Source organism: Notamacropus eugenii, chromosome 6 (assembly GCF_028372415.1).
Source record: "Notamacropus eugenii isolate mMacEug1 chromosome 6, mMacEug1.pri_v2, whole genome shotgun sequence".
In the NCBI taxonomy this organism is placed as follows: Eukaryota; Metazoa; Chordata; class Mammalia; order Diprotodontia; family Macropodidae; genus Notamacropus; species Notamacropus eugenii.
The window spans coordinates 378,539,430-378,554,510 of record NC_092877.1 but is presented as its reverse complement, the minus strand read 5'-3'; the positions used below and the strand labels follow the sequence as shown (position 1 = coordinate 378,554,510).

Below are 15,081 nucleotides of genomic sequence, written 5' to 3'. Positions count from 1 at the left end.
GGTGACCTCAATCAGAGTGGAGGAAGCCCTATGAATGACTCAGTCTCAGGGCTGGACCTCGGAGGGCTTGAGGCCTGGGCACCATTCCTGGTAAAGAGCCCTAGTACATTCCAGAGGCTGAGCAGAGGGTTCCGGGCCACACCCTAGAGACCGATTGGAAAAGCTCTGCTCTCTGAGTCCTGTCATTCTCTTTCCAGACACCCACTCCTGCTGGCTCAGGCCCTCCTCAGAAAACTGTCTGGAGAGGAGATGAGGCCATGTGCTTCCATCCAGGCTGGCCAAGCTGTTTCTCAGCTGCGGGAGCATGTTTAAATGCCTCGGGGGAGCTCATGAGAGCTCTGAAGCAAGCCTGGATGGATTTTTAACACCTCTTTCTGGTTCCTCAGTCAGGGAGCCTATGGGGGGTGGGGACACACCAAAGCATGAGGAGTTCAGGAGAGCTGGGCGTCTCCAAAGGCATCGTTTTGGAATCTACACTTGATTCAATATCTAGAATTAACAGGAAAAAAATGTGTATCCACTCATCCACGAGGTTTGGCCTTTCTGAGTCAGCCATTTACCCAACCAAGTAGTGGCCTTCTGGAAAACCCCCCAAAAAGCGGGTCAGCAAAGAGGAGGTTGTTCATTGGCACTGTTCTGGGGGAGAATGACCCATCTCTAGCTTAGGAAGTTCAGTCCCCAGGGGAGGAGGGGATGCCACCTGTCCATCTCTCTAATTTCCCTTTCAGTTCTAAGTACTACGGGGTAGATTTTAAGTTTTAATTTTTTGTCCTAAACCATGATCTTCATCATACACAAGGTGGAAATTCCTTCCTTCAATGCCAATCAACAGTTGATCTGCAATTTACAATCTTATTGAATTGCCTGAGACACAAAGAGTGACTTTCTTTCCCAACCCATCCAGTCTGGATTGGTAGCGTTGCTCACATCGAAAATGAACAGTCGGTTCTCCTGCTCTAGTACGAGCCGGCTCCAGCACAGGTCTCTATCACAGCCAACCTTCCGCCTGGTCACCCGCCCTTCCACCAGGTAAGGCCCCACCCCTGCTGCTACATCCGATCCCTCCCCCTACCCACTCTGTTGTAAGGGAGGGTTCATAGGAGCATAGCGTGATAATCCTATTGTGATGGGAAATCTCGAGTCAGAAGGGACCTTAGACCCCCTTCTCACTTTAAAGAAGAGGAAGCCAAGCCTAGGAGACTCGCCCAGTTAGTGTCTGAAGGGGAATCTGAATCCAGGTCTTCCTGTCTTCAAAGTCCAAAGCACTGTCCACTAAACCACAACAGTTCTCTAATCTAATTAATACCACTGTTGTTTCTGAAAAGAGTGAATCAAAAAACAGCCCGCTGGCCCCGCTGGCCCTGCTTTTGGTTCCTCTAACAAAACGTCCTCCCCTGGCTCCTACACCCCAACAGGTGCTTGTCCCCCTCTCATGGACTCCAAGCTTTTTATGGGCTAGGGCCCTCTCGATTTTGTATTTGAATCGCCAGGGATTAGCTATGCTAATCACTAATTACCATAAGTGGTTGATAAATGCTTGTTCACTCACTTACTTCATACATTCATTCATTCAGTCAGTCAGTCTGCAAAGAACCGAAGGAGGTGTGACCCAAGTGACGGATGAGGACTGGCCCCTCCCCGGGATGACAGGTCATTACCCCACCTAATGAACAGTAACGTCCAAGGCGCGCACGCAGGCGACGTGAAAAGTATTAGGGCGCAGAGCGCCACTCCCCCCGTGGGGATCTTCCCCCCATCCCCTCATCCCCCCGTTCCCCCATCCCCATCTACCTGCCGCGAAGATCTGTGTGGCCACGGCCAGGAAGGCGTCAGTCACCACGGTCTCCGACTGCAGGGAGATGTTGAGCTGCCGAGCGATGTTCCGGTAGACGTTGGGCCGGATATATTCCAACTCATCCCCTGCCAGGAGACGGATGAGAATGAGATCAACCGGACACTGTTCCCTCACCCACTCCAGCCTAGGACTTACGGGACAAGAGCCCCAAGTGACCTGTGATTTTGTTCGTGTTGGGAGCACCTAGGTGAGGAAATTCACTCTGCTAGTGCATTTTGACAACATATCTCAACAGAAAGTCTGCAAGAGTCTTCTGGATGTTGGGCTCTTCAGTGATTTGCCCAGGGTCACCCTGGCAGGGTATGTCCTTGAACAAAAATCTTCCTGACTGGGCCTGGCTCTCCTAATAAACATTTTAAAAAATACCACTGATATCAACAAGTCTGTAGATGCTGGAACCCTGGGACATCTAGCCAGCACCTTTGAAGACACAGTCCAGATCTAAAGGTACTGTGTCCTCTGGAATGACCAGCCAAATCGACAAAATGGAATTTAACAGCGACAGCTGTTCCTCTGCACTCAGATTAAAAAAATCACTAGCTTCAGGAGAAGAAGGTGGGAGTGGGGAAAGGGCAGCTGGGAGAGGATGGAGTTCTAACAATTAGCCCTGTCCAACAATGGAGTGTATTGCTTTGTGAGGTAGTGACCACCCCATCTTTAGAAATGTCCTAGCCAAATGGCCTGGATTCTTGAGGGAGTCCTAAGAAGTCAGTAAGCATCACATATAACACACATGCAGGGGTATGCTGGAGCCAGCTTCAATTTGCGCCTGAGATCCAACTATTACATTTTTCAGTGGGAGTCTCAGAAATTGGCAAACTTTATGAAATCAGGGCTCTCGACTTGAGAAAGTGACAGAGAAAATGTTAACAAATGAAGATTAAATTTAAAAGTCTGCCTTGGGTAGCTGTATACGTTTAGACAAGTCATTTAATCTCTATGTGCCTCAATTTCCTCATATGCAAAATGGGGATAAGATGAGATCATGTTTGTCCCTTTTTTCCACAGAGTGTGCTGTTAACATTCGTGAGCACACTCCTAAGTAAAACCAGCACTTTTAATTCACCAAGGGCTTTATTTACAGACAATATTTCAGTGAAGCCTCACAAAAATTGGGTGAGGTAAGAAATCTAAGCATTGCCATACCATTCTACGGAGGAGGGAAGTGAGGCACAGTGAGATTCAGGGGCTTAGGTCTCTCAGGAAGGATTTGAACTCATTCCACAGGTACTAGCTAAGTAAAAGTCCCCTGCATTAGCCAAACCGCAGGGGCCTGAGGGGGTCACTAGTCCTGGGCTTTCATGGGAAGTGTAGGGAACTTGGAGAGAATCCAAAGGAGAGCTATTAGAACAATTGCTGAGACTAGAAATAGACCCTGGGAGAAAAAGTGAAAGGAAATGGGGTCATTTCTCGTGGGGAGGGGAGCTGAGGATGCTCAAGTGTGTGAGGGCACAAGGGGGTGGCCTCCCTCCCACCACGGCCTGGGCAAGAGGAAGCAGGCTGGAGGAGGGAGGGGCTCTGCATGAGAGACAGGGGAAAAAACCCAAATCTTTCCTTTTTTTAATGCCTGAGAATTACCGGATACAGCAGGGACAGCTGAGGGCTGGGAACCTCCTTTTCTCGGGATTCCAAAAAAAGCAAATAGTCATCAGGACCCTCTGGGCCTTGTTCTGCCCAGGCCTGAAAAGTGACTGGCACAAAGTAGGCACATAAATGTTTGTCAGTGGCTTGATTAATGGGGGCTCCTGGCCTAGGGAAAGTCCTAGGTAGCTCCTCTGTACCACAGGACCCAGAGCCCTGGGCCTGGAGCTATCAAGAATATCCCAGTTCAAATCCAGCCTCAGCTGCTTTCTAGCTGTGATTTCCAGGCAAGTGTCTGAGCCTCTGAGTGTCTCAGAGTGCCAAAGGGAGCTAAAGGAAGAGAAAGTTATTATAAAGTGCTCCAGAAATCCCCCCACTCTTGTGCAAAGAATCTCCTCTCTGGAAGTGATTGATTCTCATGTCTAACTCTGTCCCTCCACTCTGTTCCCGCACCCCCAGGACTTAGGGTGTACAGCAGGCCTGAGCACCAGGGCGGAGCAACAGCAGATGTCAGGTTTGGCCACCCAGATCCACCAGCAGGAGGTTCTAGGCCCCACAGGGTTCTGAGCAGGGGGAGCTGAGCAGACAGGCAGGAATCAGGAATTGTCAGGGCAAGCTTAGCAGCTGGTGGAAGGAAAAAGGCCTGAGCCTGGAGGCAGGGAGCCCTCTGAGGAAAATGTGGAAGACCCAGAGCCTCTTGGAAGAGGCTGACTCAGCTCCCCAAAGCCCAGATGTTGACAGAAGCCAGAGAGGAGTAGGCCAGCCCTGTGCTTCACCAGGCTCTGAGGGGGACAGAGTCTGAGCTTCTGGAGGGCAGGGATAATGTCAATCTTTGTCTGTATTCTGGGCTCCCAGCATAGTGCTAGGAACATTCACGGGGCAGAAAACTCCCAGGTGAGGAATTGCCCTCCACCAATTCAGGTTGACTCCTTCTCTGAGATTTCATGGAGAGGCTGAGCACCCCGAGCAAATCCACAGTCAGTTTGTGCCAGAGGCAAGATTTGAACCCAGTTCTGAGGCCAGCGCTTAGTAGGTTCTTTGTTGATACATGCTTGCTTGATTCTTCGTTTCATTCTCTGTACCTAGCAGGTGCTTGGCATACAGCTTGCTGGTCAATCAGTATTGATTAAACACTTACTGTATGCCAGGCACTGATGGATGTGGTTACTGAAAGCCCTCCCAGAAGCCCTGACAGTTGTGTTCAGAAGTGACTCTGTGGGCAGGGTCAAAGCCTGGGAAAGCCATGTCCTGGGGCCAGTCCCTGCACCTTCTGGGACCTAGGTCCCTCCCTCCCTCGGTCAGCTCCATCAGAGACTGGCATGAGACAGTCTCAGGGCAGCTGGTGATGTCCTGAGGGAGCCCCATGGAGGCTCACCTGCTTTATTATTCTAACTATGGGCAACTGACTTCTCTGGGCCTCAGTTTCCTCACCTGGAAATGTGGCCTCTACAATTCCTTTCATTCCTGATCATAGTTAGTAGCAGGTCAGGATTTGAATCCAGGCCCTCTGACTCTAAATTTAGCATCCTTTCAACATTGTTCACATTTAAGCAGCACATTTTGGTCAGCAAAGTACATTCCTCCTGACTGGAAGATGTCTTATTTGGGGGGCGGGTGAAGGGGAAAAAGGAATATTTTAAGTGACCTGTCTCTGCTCACATATCTGTGAAGGACCAGAGACCAGACTTGAACCCAGGCCTCAGACTGCAAGCCCACTGGGGTAGAAGTTAGCCGAAGCTGTTTGAAGGTAAGGGAAACGGGCCCATTTCTCAGGCTACAAATGAGTCATCTCAGCATCAGGCAGATGCTAGAGCCTGCCCCAGCTGCTATCCCCACTCACCAAGCCGGAGGAGGATGCTGGAAACCTCTGCTAGCTTCCCACCCGGCGTCGGCGTTTTGTACTCGGGCTTGCTCCAGACCAGCCCGGCCCGGATGAGCCGCGAGTGGATGTATTCCCGGCACAGGGCTTTGGCCTGGGACACCAGCTCTTTGTCGGTAGGGGAGCGGTCAAACACTTCCATCACCTCCGCAGCGAACACTGATGAGCGCCGGAGAACCTCCATCTGTTAGGGAGAGAGGGCAGCCTGATGCCGGGAGGCTCGCTAAGCGCCTGGGGGGGGGGAGGGAAAGAGGTGTCCTGCCTGGGAAGGTGGCGACTAAGGTGTTTTGTGCTAGGTTAGTCCACGCGCCGAACCGAGGACGGCCCCCTATTACCCTACCCTCTACAATTCATCCCCAGCTACCTCTCTCTGGGCTCCGACGGCAAGGGCCAGGACCCAGAAGCAGCAAAGGAGGGTCCGAACCCCACGGGGATTGAGGAGTGAGGAGGTCCTAAGGGCGGGGAGCCTTCTAAGAGGAGGGCTGTGGGAATGAAGACAGATCCCCCTTGACTCCAAACAGAGGCTAGTACCCAGCCGGACCAACTAAGCTCAAGAACAAAAATCAGGAAATCAGACGATGGCCTTAGGTCCCAACGCCAGTCCTCTCAGTTGCCCAGGTTGGCATCAAGGCCAGACCTCTCAGTTGCCCAGGTCGGCACCAAGGCCAGTCCTCTCAGTTGCCCAGGTCGGCACCAAGGCCAGTCCTCTCAGCTGCCCAGGTCGGCAGAGAACTGGGGTTCTGGTTCGAGGTCTGGACGGATGGGTAACCCCTGTTATAACCCGGGGCTAGCGTCACTCCGTGCCTAGACTTCCACTAGAGACAGCTGCCCGACTCTGAATGTGTTTGCTGTCTTGTCTGGCGCCCATCTGGTTTCTGGGGTTAGCAGGACGCAGGTCCAGCCCTGGTCCTGGGACTAAGGACCAGGTGAGCCCCCAGGACTCCTCACTCCCATGCGGGAGGGGTTTTCAGGTTCTCATAGCACTAGTTCTGACCGTCCCTTTTCCCCACCCTCCAACAAAGCAACCCCACGACTCACCTCTCAAGTTGCATTTTTTTCCCCTCTGCAAAGATGAAAGATAAATCTTGGTTTCAACGTCTCCTCCTCATCTCCTTCCGTTCACACATACACTCGTCTCCTCTGTGGATTCAGAGCTCTCTGCCCCCTCCGCGGACGTTTGCTGGGTGACTGGGTTTCCCTGGGCTCCCGTGGCACTGGGAGTCTCTCTCCCTGGCTCTTAGCGTCTCTGGACCATCCCACGTCCTTCTGGCTTGTACACAGACTTTCTTTGAGGGAGAAAGTCAGAAAGACATGCAGACAGACAGACAGATAGTCAGTGTCAGGGAGAGAAAGAGCCTTCTAAGGAAAATGAAATGACTAGGAGGCGGAGCTACAGAAGGCGGTTAGAAACCAGACTCCCATTTCTTCTCTCTCTTAAGGAGGAACCAGCTAGTTACTGTGATTGATTAAGGGAGAATGCTCTGTGGGAAGCGGCACCTGGGAGAGGGCTGGCCTCCAAAGCCCCCTTTCCTCTCTCTGAGCCTGTTTTCTTTTCCGGCAAAATGAGGGTGTGGGACTACGTGGCCTCGAATATCTCTTTATCTAGAAATAGGATCCTAAGTCAAAGTCCCAGATCTCAGAGTGGACAGGGACCTCAGACCCATCTTATCTGGTCGAACCCTTCCCCAAAACACAATCTCTCGCAATGTCTTCCCCTGGAAGACAGATAGAAGAAAGCTTAGTGACTAAGTAGATCAAAAGCCGCTGTTGCGTGGGGCAAGTCCTGGGTCTCACAGCTTTTCAGCATGAAGGTGGGGTTTGCAGTTGAGTCTTTCTGATTTAGAGATCAGTGTCCTGCTACACCACACTGCACCTGGAGATGATGCGAAGAGAGGAAGGAAGGAAAGAAAGGAGAAACCTTGGACATCGTCCTGAGAACTTTACCAACATTACCTCATTTAATCTTCACAGCAACCCTAGGGGGTAGGTGCTATTCTCCCCATTTTACAGTTGAGGAACCTGAGGCAGCCAGAAGTTAAGGGACTCATCCGGGTCACACAGCTAGTCAGTGTGCGAGGACAAATTTGAACTCAGGTCTTTCTGACTCCAGGTCCAGAAATCAATCTGCTGTGCCACCCTTGCCCCTGGGGGAGACAAACTGCAGAAAACATTGGTTTCAAACACAGAGGATTTGGATGAATGGTGGAGCTACTGACAAAAAATTATAGATTTAAGAGGAAAGTCAGAGGGTCACACGTGGTCCCTTCCGTTAAGGAGCTGACACTCTCATGGGAGAGACACAAATATATGCTGTCATTATCTTGAACTGGCTGGGATGGAGGGGCCTCCAGGGGAAGGGTCCTGGAGGTGGCTGGGGATGTGGGTCTCAGAAGGAAGGTCAAGGCTGGACTACCTGGCACCAGAACAGCTGAATTATCATTCCACGTCTCAGGACAGCTGTGAGACCTTGGGTGAATCAGTCAGCCTCTCTCCGTTTCATTTTTCCCATCAAAAACAAGATTTGAGATACTCACCCCGTCTCCCTTAAAGGAGTGGACAGTTCAATTCAGCAAGGATGTGAGTGCATGGGGCTTAGCAAGCACTCAGATCTCTGTCCCATTTCCACCCCACTGGGAGGACTGGCCCATAAAGGTCCAGACTCTAACCAAACACATTAGGAGCCTGATTTGGCCATGATGATTCTGCGGTTCATACTGTGGGGCATCAAAAAGGCTTCTAATTGAAAGGCTGATGACTCAGGAGGCACAGAGCCCAAAGTGAGTTCATATGCAAAAGGCCAGGGAAGCTCCTCCCTCAGTCCTTTTGACGTGTTTCCCTCCTGGCTGAGTAGGGAGGTGAGAATTGCTATGAACTCTCAGGTGGGGAGGGGACCCTTGTCCTATGTCCCTCCCCACACCCCCCCCCCACACCTATCATGTGTCCAAGAACACATAGCACCTTTCTTTCTTTTGTCTTTTTTGGGCTTATTCTTTCCTAGTTTTGGGCAAAGTATTTGAATTGGGACATTGCTAGGGAACTAGTGTATCCTGGAAATCTAGAGAAATCTCACTGGCAGCTTGGCAGTCAGTCAGTCAGTTGACACTCAGTAATGAGCACCTACTCAGGGCCAGGAACTGTGCTGAGTTCTGGGGATACACAGAAAAGCAAAAACACAGCCCCTGCTCTCAAGGAGCCTTACAATCTAATGGGGGAGATGACAGGTAAAGAACTACATACAAACAAGTTTATATGGGGTAAATTGGTGATAGTCAACAGAGTCTGGAGTCTGGGGAGGAGCTGCAGTATCCATTGAGTGATCCAGTCTAGCACTGGTTTGATCCCTCAGTTGAGAAACTGCACCCAGCAAGGCAGAGACCTATCTGTGATCCATGCAAATACCCTGACATGACTTTAGTTGGGACTAGAGGGTGATTAGCCCAGAGCCTGGCACACACTGGTTGCTTATTAAAGGTTTGTGGATTAATTGATCAAAATGACAATTCTCAGGGCTGGAAAGATGTTACAGGTGAGCCTCACTACCTTTGTGTTCTAAGTTTGACTATTCTGAGGGACTGAGTGGGTACACAGGGTCAGGTGCACCCTGGATCTAGGGGACTGACTGTAATTTCTGTTCTTGCTATGTCTTCTCAGTAAAGATCCAGTTTGGGGGCTGGTTTTTTTTTCCTGTTACAAATAGTTCTACTAGGAATATTTTTGTACAGATAGGCCTTTTTTCTTTATTTTAAAAAAAGGTTTTAAAGACGACTTTGGGTTTTCTATGCCAGTCATTTCTGGGTATCATTCTCTCTGCCTCTACCCCGAGGAGTGGACTCATGGTTGCTGAGCTTCCTGTTTGAGGGGCCTGACACACAGTGATTTTTCACCCTCCACTTTCCCTCCCTCTCTCTGTTCTGTAAGATTGAAGTCCAAAGGTCATTTTCTCTTTATAGTTTGTTTACATTTCCGATTAGCTCCTATGCAATGCCAGTTTAAGACAAAATTTTGACCAATCATAACATCTTCTGCTTTGTATGCTTCACTAATGCCAACAGGAAGTCAGAAAAATTATGGCAGGGTATGCAGGGGGAGAAAGGGATACAGAAAATGGACCTTCTCTGTTGGCCTTGGGGCCAGGGGTCTAGAGCTTAGTGAGAGAACATTTTACCCACTTTTACATTGTTCTAGATTTTCCTAAGTGGGAAAAAAAAGGCGAGTCCAGAGTCTTTCTTCAGGGAAAAGGTGAGTCAGTAATACTGCTGTCTGGTAGGAGACTGAGCAAGCTGCCCCTTAAGGTTACAGTGTAGTGCCCATTGTTCTAATCTACACATGTGCGAAGAGAAACCCTTGCAAAGGGGTGAGGGTTGGGACTAGCGGCTAAGGCAAGCTCAGTGTGAAGAGAATGGGTGTGGTTGAAAAAAAGCCCAACACTGCCCACGTTTCAAAGATGGGGGGCCAGAGAGGAAGGAGGAAGCAATCTACTCCTCTTCTCCTGGAGCAGTTCAGCAATGAACACATAGTATGCACTTACTGTATGCCAGGCACTGGCAAGAGAGACCAAAGAGAAACAAGATCATGAGCCCTTCCCTTGGGCAGCTCACATTCCAAACTGGAGGACACTAACAGTACATGCAGTGTAAATGGAGAGTAATCTCCCAGGGAAGGCACTTTTCTACCTTTCACAAAGCTCCTCGAAGATATTACAACTGCATGCTAAAGTCTACGACAGCAGCGGCCAGGTCTGATGGTTCCATCACGGTCAATACTGAGAATAGGTTGCTATAGCAATAGTGATCAAGTTCCTGGCTCCATCTGGCCAAATCTGGGAACGCTCCCTAATGCTTTGCCCAAAGTCACACAGCTGATACACAGCAGAGGTTTGGTTCAAAGTCTTCTGACTTCAAATCTAGCATTTCCATTTCACTCTGCCCCAGAGACTCTTATGATAACAGATTCTGAAACACCTTCCACATCAATAACCATCTATTTCCTCTCCAGTAAGACATGGTCAAGTTCTTTAAAAAAAAAATTCTGAACTTAATGAACACAACATAAAAGAAGCATTTTCATATAGAATAAGAAGAAAGGGGTGTACATGAAACTTTGAGGATTCTCACAGTGAACAGAGCACTGGGCTTGAAATCAGGAAGACTTGAATTCCAATCTAGCCTCAGATACTCACCAGCTGTGTGACCCTGGGCAAGTCACTGCCTTAGTTTCCGCATCTGTAAATGAGGATAATCATAGCACCTATACTTTACAGGGTTATTGTGAAGATAAAATGAGATAATATTTGTAAAGCTCCTCACACATTCAAAGTGCTATATGAATATTAGCTGTTATTGTTTCATGTACAGCCTGCATTCCTCTTCAAAAACGTATGGTCAGTTCAACATGTAGCTTAAGACATAGTCAATTTAACTTTCTTTGATGTTCTTCCACGTTCGCCATGTTTCTGAAAGGGCCTTTGTTGGGAAGCCCAGAATGTGAGTGCAGTCGCTGATAATGGCTACTCTTCAATAGCAATCCAAAGAAAGGACCTCAGATGATACCACATCTTTCACCAACATGTATCTGGTGTCCGCTTTGGGTTAGAAGAAAGTACAAGATATGATCTGTGCCTGCCCGCGAGGAGCTAACTGGAGAGACAAAAGAAAGAAGGGCCAAGGTTGCTGACCAGACAAGAAGGGTTGTAGATGTTGAGAAGATGGAGGAGGCAGGCCTGATCTGGCAAAACCCTGCTGTTAAAGCCAGACCTCGTTTCAAGTCCTGATCTCTCACTAATTGGCCATAAAGCTTTCAAGAAGCGATTAGGTCAGTAAAGGACTAACCTAAAACATCTCTTGTAGGAATTGACCGAAGGGTCTGGGGTTTGTTTTCTAGAAGGGTAGCTGTGTTCTAGTTTTCAGTTTCCTGCCATGCTTCCCCCAACTTGTGATGCCTAATCCTCTCAACCAGGATCTCACTGAATACAGACTCTCTGGGAGGTTATCCAGCCGGGTGCATTCGAGGTGTTTAGTGCTTTGACTTTCTCACTGGACTTTCCCTCAGGCTCTCCTGAGAGAGACCGGGCTTCCTGGTTGGGTGCTGCTTCTGCTCTGAGCATCTTGTCAGCTCTCAAAGAAAGCCACCTTATCCATGCCTCGGGTAGTGTCTAAAGTTTGCTTTTCCAGCAAATTCTTTATAACCACCACACAATTCTAGTGTGTCACATGTAATACAACTGACAGACTTCTAGCTCTGGGAGTTCTGAGGTTTATGCGTACTTAGATTTGTACACCCTTTTCTGAAAAGAATCGGCAAGTCTATCTCTTTAATCAGACCATAAGAATTCAAGAGAATGGAGCCCCCAGTCCCTGAAAGACTTGGGAAGGCATCATGGTGAGGAAAAAAGAGCACTGAATTTGGAGTCAGAGATCTGGATTCTAGTCCTGCCTTTTAACAACTGTATGACCTTGAGTCAGTCACCTAACCTCTATGGACCTTAGTTTCTTCTTATGTAAAATGAGGAAGTTGGGCTAGATGATCTCTCAGGTTCTTCTGACTTTTAAATCGTATGACTAAGTATAAATCTTAGAATAATAGACTGTTAGTGGCAAAAGGAACTTTCAAGACTATTAAGTCCTTGAATCACAGAGCTAGAGCATACCTCAGAGGTTCCCTTCATTTTCCAGAGAAGGAAACTGAGGCTTGTGACATACTTCATAGTGTCAGAGACAGGATTTGAAGTCAGGGGCTTCTAACACCGGATCTAGCCCATTGAGGCGGGTTACACCTGGGCTCCAGAGGTTTAAGAGCTCGCCTGAGGTCCTGCTTCTAGGTCGTATGAAGAGCCAAGGCTGGAGCCAACCAGATCCCTAATCCAATATCCTTGCTGTCACACATGGATTTTGTCATTGTTCTGCCTAATTTGATAAAGCATGCTCTTGGCATCCTGATTGATGCAGTACTAAATCTGCATTCCTAGGGAGCATCGTCATTTTTCATATTGACGTGGCCCAGCTACAAGTAATCACTCATCTTGATTTCTATAAAGAACATCGCGCATTTGGAGTTCTACAAGATTTTAGTGCTTCTTGATAGGTTAGTGCCCAGATATTTTATGGAGGTTTTTATAGTTATATTTAATGAAATTTCTCTTGCAGTCATTTCCTCCTATTTTCGTTAGTCCTGTATAAAATATTGGCGTTTTGTGGGTGTTTCGTTTGTGTCCTATTTACTTACCTCCTACTTACTGGGAGCTATTAATAACATTAATTAGCTTCACTAGTTCTCCTGGTGTTCTTGGTAAGCTGTCAAGTTGCCTGTACGCATAGATAATTTCATTTCCTCTTTCCTAATCTCTATACCTTTAATTCATCTCTCTTGTCTTATTGATATGACTATCATTTCTAGAACTAGTCTTTCCTTCATCTTCATTTGTCCTGGGAAGACTTTCCATGTTTCCTTATTACAAATGATACTCGATCTTGGCTTTAGATATTTTTATTACATGACATAAAGGCCCTGCTATGCCTAGAGTTTTAGACATCAATGAGTCTTGTATTTTGTTGAAGGCTTTTTTCTCCATCTAGTCATATAATTATGTAAATGTTATTGTTTTTGCTGTTTACGTGGTTATTTTAATTGTCTTCTGAATACTGGGTGGTCCTTGCATCCCTGAAACAAATCCAAGTTGCTCATAGTGAATTATTTTGAAAATATCTTGCTGTATTCTCTTTGATAAGCTGTTTTTGTTTTGTCTTGTTTTGCATTAATATTCATTAGTGAAATTGGTCTAGGGTTTGTTTGTTTTATTTTGTTTTGTTTTTGCTCCATTCCTCCTGGTCTGGACACACTGATCACATTTTTCTGATTAAAAGAAGGTTAGAGTGTCTTCTTTCTCTGTTTTTGAGAGAAATTTTTGGAGCACAGGTTTCAGTTGCATGAATAGTTCACTGAATCAGTCCATTTGTATGTATATCTTGGACAGACACTGAAGCTGCACAGTGATCAGGGCTGAATACCAAACAGCAGTCGAATAGGTTGAGGTGCATTTTAGGGAACTATGCAAGGCTCTCATTGACTGACCCCAAGGTGTTCTCTGCCACCAAAGGCCATCCTTTGTATTCTCCCAGTGAAGACATGTAACTGAAGGTCATGGAACATCATGATCTCTTGAAGACTCAGAATTGCCGATGACCCAAACGATAGTGGGCAGATACATGTAGGCACAAGCCTGCCAGAGATAATTTTTATTAATTTATATGAAAATAATTCCAAATATTTCTGTGTAATGATAGGATTTGTTGAGTAGATCAATCAAATTATCCCCACCTCAAGAAAAGGACATAATGAAATACTACTCTCTGGTACCTTAATCAGGTGGGAACTTGTCTCATTCCAATTACCTCAATTAAAAGCATTTCCAACTAAGTATGAAAAGCCTTTGTTCAATTTAGATCTCTTTGATGAAGACTGGATGAATTAGAAGTTACTTTGCCTAGAAAGGAGTTAGATTAGCTGAGGAAATTTAATCATGTTCTAGGGATCATCTATAAACTATGAAGCCAGCTCAAGGCCATAGAAAATACAGTTAAGCAAGTGTCTGGTGGCAGAGACGACAGAGAACCACCTCTGAGAGGAAATCCCCTCTGTGGGTGGTGGGGAAAGAGCCCCTTGAGCTTTGGTCTCAGCCTTCCTCCACTTTGCCTTGGCCAGAAGAAAACATGGCAAAGCTCAGAAGTCCAGAGGACTTCCCATCAGCATCATCGAGCAGCTTCCAGTAGCGTTTGCAGCAGGAGCCTAGTACAGGCTGGACGTGGACTCATGACTTCACAAAGACCCCAGCAGAAAATCTACTTCAAGCCTAAAGAGGAATTCCTGAAGCAACCTACAAAGGGGAGACAAAGACTCCCTGGTGACCAGGAGTTGAGTTACTTTTCTGCCACATGTGTGCTCTAAGCTGGAGCTGATTCCATTTTACCCTAGATTCTGTGTGTTCTGGTGGGACAGTGTGTCACAGAAACTCTGTATGTGTGTGGTGGGGGGAGTGCTTGTGGTGGGGGCGGTGGAATTTTTTTCAACAACTCTTCTTACTGTACCCCTTTAACAGATATCCATTTCTAAAAGCTAATTAGGACTGATATATCTGGCAGATATATTTAATAACCAAAACATAATCACAGTAGGATACAAATTAGTGAGGCTTGTGGAAGCATTAGAAAGACAACCTTCCGATCCTCAGGGATAACCTTAAATGAGTCAAGTAGTCACATTCTGGACACCCACCTCATCAATGCAAGTAGAAGGAGGGGTAGTCGCCTCAGAGGAAATACTACATATGGAGAGAGACAGACGGATATAGACAGAGACACAGAAACACAGAGAAAGACAGCGTTCCAAAGAGGGGCAGAGCTATCCAATATCTCTGAAAACTTCTTGTCAAAATCACACAAGCTATTTTAGAGTCATAATTTAAAGACTCGCCAGACCAACAGACAAAATTTCACAGTGAATTATAACATGGTTACAGAGCTCTGCTGAAAGTTCAGTTAATATTTTTTTCCATCAAACAGAACAATAACCACTTAACTTTGGGTGCACCCTAGAGAAACATTTTCCTTAAACTATTGAATCTCTCCTTTCCAGCTGGTCAAAGGTGAATTCCAGAGAAACCACCACTAACTGAAACACCTCAAGACCCCTTCCTTCTTGGTCACATCATTGCTCTAATCATCCCTTTTAGGGAAGAGTACTTCCTGGGTTGATTCAGAGAGCAGGACCTGGG

The 15,081-nt window shown here is 47.2% G+C and overlaps 1 protein-coding gene across 3 annotated transcripts in view; it reads right to left on the bottom strand.

Annotated features, from left to right (window-relative positions):
* The window catches only part of BOK (BCL2 family apoptosis regulator BOK), a 74,947-nt gene that overhangs the window by 21,734 nt on the left and 38,132 nt on the right, over positions 1–15,081 (bottom strand). For 2 of the 3 annotated variants that reach the window (XM_072618772.1, XM_072618773.1), the window contains exons 2-4: positions 6,354–6,601; positions 5,277–5,499; positions 1,792–1,920 (exon numbers count right to left, since the gene is read on the bottom strand). In XM_072618772.1, coding sequence (XP_072474873.1) covers positions 1,792–1,920; positions 5,277–5,499 — 352 coding nt within the window. In that variant the 5' untranslated portion in view covers positions 6,354–6,601. Of the gene's footprint in view, positions 1–1,791; positions 1,921–5,276; positions 5,500–6,353; positions 6,602–7,268; positions 7,474–7,849; positions 8,218–15,081 lie in introns of those variants that run through there. The other variant, XM_072618770.1, reaches the window with a different exon arrangement.